The sequence below is a fragment of the Equus asinus genome, chromosome 15 (assembly GCF_041296235.1).
Source record: "Equus asinus isolate D_3611 breed Donkey chromosome 15, EquAss-T2T_v2, whole genome shotgun sequence".
NCBI classification, from domain to species: Eukaryota; Metazoa; Chordata; class Mammalia; order Perissodactyla; family Equidae; genus Equus; species Equus asinus.
Window position 1 is genome coordinate 598,779 of NC_091804.1, and position 10,910 is coordinate 609,688.

At 46.4% G+C, this 10,910-nt stretch overlaps 1 protein-coding gene across 3 annotated transcripts in view; it reads right to left on the reverse strand.

The window, feature by feature from the left end:
- Positions 1 to 10,849, reverse strand: part of ABHD12 (abhydrolase domain containing 12, lysophospholipase) — an 84,447-nt gene extending 73,598 nt beyond the window's left edge. For 2 of the 3 annotated variants that reach the window (XR_011494477.1, XM_044748745.2), the window contains exon 1: positions 10,481 to 10,824. Coding sequence is in view for 2 of the 3 variants with exons in the window: in XM_044748745.2 (XP_044604680.1) it covers positions 10,481 to 10,671 (191 nt within the window). In the remaining variant the exon portion in view is untranslated. Of the gene's footprint in view, positions 1 to 10,480 lie in introns of all 3 variants that reach the window. The other variant, XM_044748746.2, reaches the window with a different exon arrangement.
- Between the last annotated feature and the right edge of the window lie 61 nt (positions 10,850 to 10,910).

The window sequence follows — 10,910 nt, forward strand, 5'->3', positions numbered from 1 at the left end:
AATTAGGACATAGACATACACAGAGGGAAGACTATGTGAGGACACAGGGAGAAGATGGCCATCTACAAGCCAAGGATGGACGACTCAGAAGAAACCAACCCTGCTGACATCTTATTCTCAGACTTCCAGCCTCTAGAAGTGTGGAAAAAAAAAAAAGTCTGTTGTTTCAGCCACCCAGCCTGTCATACTTTATTACAGCAGTCCGAGCAAACTAATATACCTCATAATCTTTGACAGTCCACGGGGCTCCACATCAGTTTCGCCCTCCCTGTGCTGCAGCAGAAAGATTCTCTCCAGGCAATAAGCTGAGGTCACTGCAGGGCTTGCCCTATTTGTTTGCCACCTCCCAGAGATTACTGTCTCTTGTCGCCCACTGCACAGTTTTTGAAAATTTTTGTTGCATGCATTTTGTCTGTTTTTGTTGTTGTCTTGGTTATTTCAGAATAAATTCAGTCCCCTGCTACTCCATCTTGGCCACAAGTGGAAGTTCTGTATTTCTTTTAAAAGTGTCTATATTTGGTTTTCACTGATTCCTCTATTACTGTAACCATCAAAATTAAGGAAGAGTGTTTGGTTTTATGCTATTGTATTGACAGATATATTCATAATGTGTATCATATATTATATATATATTCCATTATATTCTCTCATTATATTCTCTCAGGAGGAACAAAATTGTAAAGCCAAGATACATTCCTCAAGACTACTAGTTAAATTTCTTAGTTTATAGGTGGAACTCTTAAGAACAATCTTCAAAATCTTACTTGAACACAGTCAGTATTGGGAGTAATTTCACTCTACAGAATTGAAATTTAAGGCCTTAATAAAATACACAAGAGCAGAGCAATTCATAAATGTCTCTTTGTTCCCAGAGAAGAAAACGAAAAATCATGGGGATGTTGGCAGAGTTGAAGAGCTGGGTGTCCTACTGTGAAAAGGCCTTATTCTCCTGGCAGAGACAAAAATGGTGTACCACTGTAGTATGGCTTGTTTTCAAGGGCATTACTAACTTTGCTTTATTTTTCTTTATGGCACTTTACCAGCCCTTGAAATGTTACTGTATATTTTATGTGCCGCCTTTTTTGCTGTCTTTCTCCTTCATGAGAACATAAGCTCCCTAAGGGTTGGGACTTGTCCCACTCTTGAGCAATGTTTTATCCACACTCTGTAGCACACAGTAGGCCTTCAACAAATATTTGTGAGAGGAACGAAAGAACAAACAAGCAGCAATATTCTCATCACATGCCATACTGTTAACAGAAATTATCCAGGGGAGTTTCATTTTCTCAATTATGTTGTTTCAAATTTTTCTTTAGAAATCTTTATTAGTTTTGTAATCAGAAAAAAATTAAAATGAGAGAGGAACAGAGAGGGAAAGATGGTCCCTCAGGAGCTGCCTTTCATCATGGCAATTGCCACCGCCCATGGTGGCCTTACAGCTGAACCTCCCTGCCTTGGTCCCTGCAGAATCTCCCTTGCACGTTCTCTTGAGGCCTCGGAAGCTGCTGTACTGGCAGGCTCCCAGCTGCCTAAACCGGTGTAACAATCCCTTCCTTCTGGAACCCTAAGCCAAATACCAAATGTCCTATAATGGCAGTCTTCTTATTTTCCTTCCCATAGGTTCTCCCAAGACATGCTTTGTCAAAGTGTGCTGCACCCCCAAACTGTGAGAATTTCTTTTCTTCTATCTACAGATAGCTCAGCACAACAGGGATGCTGTTAACAAAGTAAGAGCCTAAAAGATGAGATACTGTGAAGATAAATCAGCACAAAAAAATGTCAGAGCAATGAAGGACACACGGGAGACCAGACTAACGCTCTCGAGCCATCCCTGCATCCTCTGCTATAGACCCTCATTAACACATTTGAGTGTAAGAGCTGACAGCTGCCACACATAAAAACTGATAGATAATGAACTCCCTGGGGAAAGATACTGTCTTCTTTCATCTTTACATCTCCAGTGCCTAGCACGGCATCTGACCAAGGACAGAAGCACAATAACTGGTGCCAAGTAGAATAATCTATGGGCACCTGACACTAAACATGGCCACTCTGAGGTAGGAATAACATGATATTCCAGGACCAGAAATGGCACAGGTCAAGGCTGAAAGGGTAGGGAGTCTCTATTGTACAAATTATGAGAAGAAAAACAGTTGAAAGTTAAAAGCCATATATCTCTTTTAGGGCCCTGAAATACGGCATCAAAAAGACCTGCTTCAGGGGCCGGTCCTGTGGCTGAGCTGTTACATTTGTGTGCTCTGCTTCAGTGACCCGGGGTTCACCAGTGTGGATCCTGAGCATGGACCTAGACACCACTCATTAAGCCATGCTGTGGCGGCATCCCACATAGAAGAGCTAGAATGACTTAAAACTAGGATATACAACTATGTACTGGGGCTTTGGGGAGGGGAGAAAAAAAAAGAGGAAGATTGGCAACATTCTTCCCCTCCCATTATAAATAGTTTAGTCAACATATCTAAACCTTGCACAGAGATTCCACAAGTCTGATAAGAACTGAAAACAATCTGAATTTTCTTTTCTTTACCCTAAAGCTCAGGGCGACTTCTTTCAAGTGCTTGTATTCCTTCATTGACACCCTTTCTCTGCTTTCATCTTTGCAAAATGAAGAGTCTCAATCTTCTGAAACTCCTCACACTGGCACCCATCTACCCTGTTTTCTTTCTACGTTCTCAGGACATTTCCAAACCTGGTAAACAGATTACACATGATTAAGACAACTCAAGTCCACAAGTACCATCTCAAGACAAATTCTATTTAGAAACTTAGCCATTTATGTATTAGCAAAACCTGAGAAGTAAGAGTTCTTCCTAGGTCCCACATAATCACTCTATCTTGACCTGGAACGTGAAAAGGTTCCTGTTGATCCTTTTCCCACCTCCACCTCAAACCTAGCTCTACCTCCTCTCCACTGGGATGTGGGCAGGGCCCTCGTGGAGCCCATGCCCTCCCACTCAGGCCCCCAGAACGGGACAGCACTAGGCAGTGCAGAAGACACACAGCTTCTCAGACACACACCAAGTCATGAATGAGACAACTTCCCATGGGAACCATTTTGTTACCCATTTTGAAACATTGCATGTCAGAAAGAAGAGTCCCTGTTAAGCAGTATGACTGTTCATGTTAATGAGAATTTAAATGTAGGGAAGGAAAGACCTAGTTAGGTTGAGGACAGAGAGCTAAGACCGGGTCCAGGTGGAGAGCCGAAAAGGAAAGCCCCCAGCACCTCCTCTCCCCTGAGTGGATGGCTGTGCTCCTCTCTCAGAGAAGGCAGAGAGCACTCCCAGTGCCCCCCACACATCTCACCACCTCCCCGGCACCCTGGCCTGCCTTCCTGTCTGGGGACCCTCCACTTGGCCTTGGGGTACTAGGACCCACAGATGCCACACCACCAGCATCCCACACTGCCAGTTTGTCCCCAAGGGACTGTCCCTGTGAGCACGCCAACACACTCTAACAGTGCTGGTCAAAAACTTCCTCCCACTCCAGCTACCTCCCTCATTTTTATTCCCTTTTATGGTACAACTCCTTGAAAAAGCTACCTGCATTTCTTCTCCTCTTCTCCCTTGGCCCACTCCATTAGGCTTTTGCCCCCACCACTCCCATAAGCCACTCTTGTCAACCACTGATCTCCATGTCACCAAATCTAATGGCAGATCACTCTTTGCTCTGCAAGAGGCTTTCTTCGAATGGCTGCCTCAACCCCTTCCTCCCAGCTCTCCTCCCACCTCACTCCCTCACTCCCTCCAGGTCTCCTTGGCTTGAGCCTCCTCTCTTCCCAGCCCCCAAGTGCCCAGGGCCCAGCCATGACTCTGCACACCCTATGCAGGCTAGACGTCAGATGTCGGCCTGAACCCGCTCCTCAACTCCACTTCTTCCTACCCACTCTACTTGCATGTTTAACAAGCACCTCAATATGCCCCAAACCAAACTCATTACCACCCAGAGCACTTGCTCTTCCCACAATTGCCCCACCTCAGCACAAGGCAACTCCAATCTTGCTGCTGCTCAGAAGAGAAGCGGCAATTCCTTTCTGACTCTCCTCGCTCTTTCATACTAATCCATCTTTCATACTAATCTTTCAGCAAATCCTGTCGACAGTTTCTTCAAAACAGATAAAGAACTTCCCCTCATCTCTATGGCTAGCCCTGGCCCAAGCCCCCTTCAACTGGGGCCAAGATGACTCCTGCCTGGTCCCCCTGCTCAGCCCCCTAGTCTGTCGTCCTCACAACAGTCAGAGTGACATGGTAATGACTTACATTATATCAAGCCATTCCTCTGCTCTAAAGCAGCCAGTGGCTTTCATTCAAATGTCCCATTCTCAGAAAGACCTCCTGCCACCCAAACCATTCAGACACTACAGTCGCTCCTTACTGGTCAGATTTTTCTCCTCCTGAGCACCAGACGTAGCGTGTACGTATTCGTTTGTCACCTGCCTCCCCCACCAGAGTGTAAAGTCCCTGAGACACGATCCACATCCAGTGCTGCAGCCTCAGCACTTGAAAGAGTTACTGTACATAACATGCACTCAAACTTTACTAAATGAATGGGGGCAAAAAGTGCTGAATAACCAAACAGTACTGTTAAAAATGTTCTAATACCAACAAACGTGTTAATTTATCCTGATGACAACTATATGCACAACAACTGGCTGAGAAGACATACTATAATAGTTTGGGGCAGAAAAGGTGGGGAGGGGTAAATTCTTCTTGACGTAAGTTAACAGTTTTCTCAATACTTCCAACTACGGACCACAGTAAAAGATGCCACTGACTGGGTGTCCACTGTGTACCCAGCTTTCACACGTCCGAGCCTCACCCGAGTCCTACAGGGAAGATATTTTTATCCCCACATCACAGAGGAAGAAACAAACTCAGAAAGTTAAGCAACTCAGCCAAGCCACAGGACTAAAAACACTCACTTGAGGCTCAGTTATCTATGAAAGCTTTCCTCTAAAATACCAAATGACACTACGGTGGGCACTGAGCCTAAACAATGAGTCTTTCTGCTAACTGGACATCTCAGTCAAGGCTTCCTGGTTTTCACTCTTCCCCATGTCGGCATCTCCTATTGTCTCTGCCACTCCAGATCCTGCCCCTCAGTTCAAGAGGAGACAAATGACTTACCCACTCCCCATGCTGACAGAGCCCCTGGCAAAGCACAAACCCACCGACACTCGAGTTCTGTGGCATCATCTCTGGGTGAAGTGCGCTGATTTAATCTGCCAGTTTTCAAGATCGTATTACAGCAAAACCTTTCCTACAGACTTCACTTTGTAAAGAGTGAAGGAGAAGGAGGATCACGAGCCTAAAAAGGTGCCCCGTCTCCACTGCTGTCAGCCTACCCCTAACAAAATGACCATCTTTATGTCTCTTTCCAAGGCTACCTCCACGATAGTGTCTTCAGGAGCTTTTAATCTACCCAAAAATATCTCCCACGTTTGAGCAGTGTCTGCCCAAAGTTACCATAGAAGACAGACACTCCCCTGAGAAGGGAGAGTACATGCGGGCTGAAAGGAACTGGGAGGCAAGCAGAGACACAAGACACAAAGTCCCACCAAAGACACTGGCGAAGCGCCAAGTCCGAGGGCTAGAATGTGGGCTTGATAAGACAAATCACAACTAGGAAGAGATGCATTCAGCCAGGGCCCCAGTTGAGGCACCATAACAAAGCCTGCCACCTTCCTTGTCACAATCCAGACACAGACTGTACTCTGGCGGAGTGGAAGGAGAAGGGGGAGGGAGAAAAGCAGACTTCAACTGCAAAACCTAGCTCAGAACACACTCTCATCTTCTGAACCTGTAAAGAAGAGATGAAAAGATACCACACAGAGATGGTTAGATGGTGATTAATATTCACCCACAGGAAAGCTCAAGTTGAAGGAGACAGACGTTAACCTCAGCCTTAGCCTTTCAGGGTTGTGGTGAAGCCATTAGCAGCTATGGATGAAGTCCCTTCCTTTGGGTCAAGGAGAAACCCAGGGTGATGCCTGAGTTCTTCTTTATTTACATTCGAGGGTCACTGACTAGGGACTCTCCCACGCAGCCCTTTGATCTCCAGCATCCGACAGCCTGTGAGCTGGGAATGGGAAGACAAAGACTAGCTGATGGAAACACACAGACCCCTACATCTTTTTACTGACTTCTTAGGGTCGAAATTAGACCACTTATGCCTTTAATGCATATTCCCAAGAACTCCAGCATTACTGAAAATAACATGAAAGGCCCACAAAATCCCTCATTTGGAAGTACCTCCTTGCACCAGATACTGTGCAAAGCAAAACTAGCATCTAGTTCCTCCTCTCATGGCGTACAGGGTCGAAATATGAGTCAGATAAACATTTACCTTTAAAAATGACACTTTGGTCCGGAAATTTAAAAGACAAAACAAAAAACTGGTCTTTTTGTTGTTGTTTTTACCTCCAAAGTTACGGTTTCCATTTGAATTAGCTGCCAACATTTAAAATGTTGGAGATCACACACACAAATACACACACCCATCTGCTCTGGAGAGACTGGAAGATCTGGCCATGCTGGGGCTACATTCCTGCCATGCAGCAAGAGGACAGGGTGCAGGAGATGCTGCCTCCTTCAGCAGGACACCTCCTCTCACTTCTCCACAGCCCTCAGCATCATCCTGGTCTCCCAGAATTAATGAACAAAAAAATATTTTCTTTAGGGAAGAAAATGTTTTTCTTTAGAAAAAATCCACTTCAGTGTATGTGTGTCTATTCGATATATCATTAGCTAGCCTAAATCATGAAAAGAAGGGGAGAAAGTGTTAAGTACACAAAACAAGGCACAAGACCAGGGAAACAGCTCCAGATACAGAGGGAAACACTGGATAAAACTACAAAACTGATGATTTTCTATGAACACATAAATCACCAAAACTGAACCCAGAAAGAAACAGCAAACTTAAGAAATTGTGATAGTTATCTAAGTGCTATATGCTAATAACGCACCAGGCTCAAGTAGCTTTATGGGGGAATTCTAACAAAATTTAAAGAAACAGATCCTTTCAAAAGTATTTAAACTGGCTAAAACAGAGAAAGAGTAAGCTTTTAATAAAGCTATAGAAAACACTAAAACAATTTGATAAAGACTGCATTAAAAAAGAAAATTACAGGGGCTGGCCTGGTGGTGTAGTGGTTAAGTTCGTGTGCTCCACTTCAAGTGGCCTGGGGTTTGCAGGTTCAGATCCTGGGCGCAGACCTACACACCACTCATCAAGCCATGCTGTGGCAGCATCCCACATATAAAAGACAGGAAGACTGGCACAGATGTTAGCTCAGGGCCAATCTTCCTCACCAAAAAAAATTAAATTAAATTAAAAAATTACAGACTAGTCCCATAAATAATGGTGTAAAATTACTAAGCAAAATATTAATATATTGAATATGGCTATACGCTAACAGAGTTATCATTAATTATTCAATAATGATGACTCAACAATATAAAATGACGATTCAATAATATAAAACGTATTACTATAACTCAGCATAGTAACAAGTCAAGGGAGAAAAATCTATACTATCATTTCAACGATGCTAAAATAGCATTTAATAAAATTCAACAACCATTTTTTATCAAAAAAAACCCCCAGCAGCAACATACCCGTTAGTAAAATAACTAGTGTGGCAAAAACACTAAAAAAGAGAAAGAGAAAGAAACGAAAAACATAATCAGTAGAATACAAGGGACAAAATCATTATTTGCAGCTGACGATAATATACCTAGAAAATCCAAGAGAACCAAGTGCAAAAACCACTAAAAACAATAATATCTAAGTTGCCAGTTACAAAATTAATAAACACAACTAACAAGAATATGTAATACAAGGAGGATCCTATTTTCAGTAACAACAAAAGATTAACTAGATAAGAATAAACTTAAGAAACGTACAAGATTTTAAAACAAATCAACTTAAAAAACACCTTTCTGAGAAACTGTGGAAATGTGTATACAGACTGGAAATTAGATAATATTAAATTAATAATAGATAATAGGGGCCAGCCCAGTGGCCTAGTGGTTAAGTTTGCACACTCTCCTTCAGCAGCCCAGAGTTTGCGGGTTTGGGTCTTGGGTGTGGACCTACACACTGCTCACTAACCCATTCTGTGGCAGCGTCCCACTTACAAAATAGAGGAAGATTTCACACAGATGTTAGCTCAGGGACAATCTTCCTCAGGCAAAAAGAGGAAGACTGGCAACAGATGTTAGATCAGGGCCGATCTTCCTCACCGCCACCCCCCCACCCCAAAAAAGATAATAAAATGTTAATTCTGATATATATGATAATAGCGTTGAGATTATACGTATTTCAAGAAGTCCTTATGTGTTCAAGATATATTGTGAAGTATTTATGGATAAAATAATTTGTTTTAAAATATTCCTGTCTCCCACTCTACAAAAAAAATGGAGTGGAGGAAGAATAGGTGATTCAAGATCGGCAAAATATGGAAAACTATTGAAATGAAGTGATGGATACAAAGAAGTTCATTATATTGTTTTCTCTACTTTTGCATATTCAACAATGTGCATAACAGAAAGTTAAAGGAAATGTGCAGGAGAACTCAAACAAAGGAGGTCATGAAAGACTTAATCCCAAATGTATATAATAGGCTTACAAAACACCAAAAATTGCTACCTAACGATTAAGAAATGCAAATTAAAACTACAAATCAGATGTCATTTTCTGCGAACAAACAGAAAAAGATCAAAACATCTGGTAATACTCAGTATTGGGCGGGGAGGCAGCCAAACCGCTGAAGGCAGTAGGGGTCAGCACAGATGGGAGGGCACTCGTGCTCAAACTTTAAAGTCAAACAGTAGGACGCTGGCCTAGCAATTCCACTTCTGGGAGTTTATTCTAGATAGTCACTCATTCAACAAGTATTTTTTCCTACCTACAATATGCCAGGCACTGGAGATAGAGAGGTGGAGAAAACAGTGACCAGACTCTTATGGGGCTTCCATTCTTGAAAGGGAGGAGACAACCCATAAAGCAAGTCAAGTACTCAGGCAATTACTAGGTGTGGTGAGGGGTAAGCGTGATGAAGGAAACAGTAAGAGAAGGGGGCTAGGAATGGCTCAAAGGTTATTCTGGATGGGCTGGGCTATGAAGGCCTCTCTGAGGAGGTGACAGATGAGCAGAGACCTGGGTGAAGGAAAGAACAAAGCAGGAGAATGTCCGGGGGAGCACTTCAGGCAGCAGGGACGGCAGACTGGGGTCACACACAAATTTGGCCTTCCCACCCTCTGCTTTTCTTTTCACTCCTCTAACAGCCTTTTGTTCATCCAAAGGATATGAGCACCACTTGAATGTCTCTTTGTCCTCTGACACAAAAGTAAAAATTAATCAGATCCTTTCATTACAGTACACTTTCCAGGAAAGTGCCAGGCCAGCACTGTCTCCCCAAACATTATTGCGCATCACAACTTGATTTCTTCAAAGGAAAAATTTCCCAATTTATCTAAATGTTATGCAAAGCCTGCTAATAAAAGTGCATTAAAGCCAATTATGAGTTTTTAACACAGATAAAACTTTCCACAGGAGAGAGATTAGATTCCTTTCACAAAAGACATTGACCAGTGGCCAGATAATTTTACACAAAACAAAAATATTGTCAGTCCCTGTCCTCCTGGCAGGATTGGGAACCACTGACTTAGAGGAGTCTATAGTGCAACTTCATCATCTTTTAAGCAATAAAGTTGAAATTTTGAAGGGGCTACTTAAACATTTTACCCTTAAGCGGCCAGTGTCAATTAAGGGCGTTCCAGTCGACTCCAAAAGAAATGACTCTGCCGCACTCTGAGCACATCACATATTAACTTCTTCAAACACCAAGGCTTCAAAACTGCCGCGAATGATAAATTAAGAAACCAGCACGTGGGGAGAGACGTGTCCCTACTAAAGATGCTCCTATCTCAAGTTTGAAGTCAGCTCTCCATAAGCGCGCTCCTCTCCTCCCCGAACCCGGGAACGCAAACCACCAGGCGGCTCCGGACTCCCCGGGGACTCCCGAGGACGCGCCGCGGATACACGGCCAGCGCAGCACCGACAGGCTTCCCCGCAGCCGACGACGCGGCGGCCCCGCGAGCGGCCCCACGGCCCGGCAGGCCCGAGCGGGGAGCGCCGCGCCTCACCACCGGCGTCCGAGCAGAGCCGCCGGACGGACCCGCGAGGTGCCGGCGCGAGGGCCCCGGGGCGGACACGCGGGCCGTCCTCTCCCCGCCGCCCGACCCGTGGGAGCGGCGCTCGTCCCGCCGCCCGGGAGAGGGAGGGGCTCGGCGCGGGGGGCACCGGGGCCGCGACGGGGGCGGGGGCTGCCCGGCCTCCCCGGCGGGCCCGGCGGCGGGAGGGCGTCCCCGGAGGTCGGCAGGGGGCAGCGGGGTGGAGGCAGGTGTGGGCGTTCGCGGCGGCAACCGACGGGGCCCGGGGCGCGGGCCGCCGCGCCTACCTGCCCAGCGCCCGCTGCATGCCCGCGTCGGCGGCGTGGCGCGGCTCGGCCGGCCCCTTGCCCGCCAGGCGCAGGTTCTGCTTCAGGCGGCAGTCGGCGTCCAGCGCCGCGGCGGCCGCGCCGGAGGAGGACGAGCCCGAGGCGGCGCAGCGCTCCCGCTCCAGGGCGACGGGCTCGAGCCGCTTCCTCATCCCGCGGCCCACACGGCCGGCCGCACACGGCGCCCACTGGCCTCGCCCGCCCTCACCGCAGTCGCAGCCGCCGCCGGGCGCCTGCCGCCCTCACATCTCAGCCCGGGTCGCGGCGCCCGGCTGCGGACTGGCGCCTGGGCCCGGTCGGCAGCGCCGGCCAATCAGCGCCCGGCTCCCGCCGGCCCCGCCCCCGGCCCGCGCCTCCCGGTTCTGCGGGAGCGCACCCAGCGTCCCCGGCG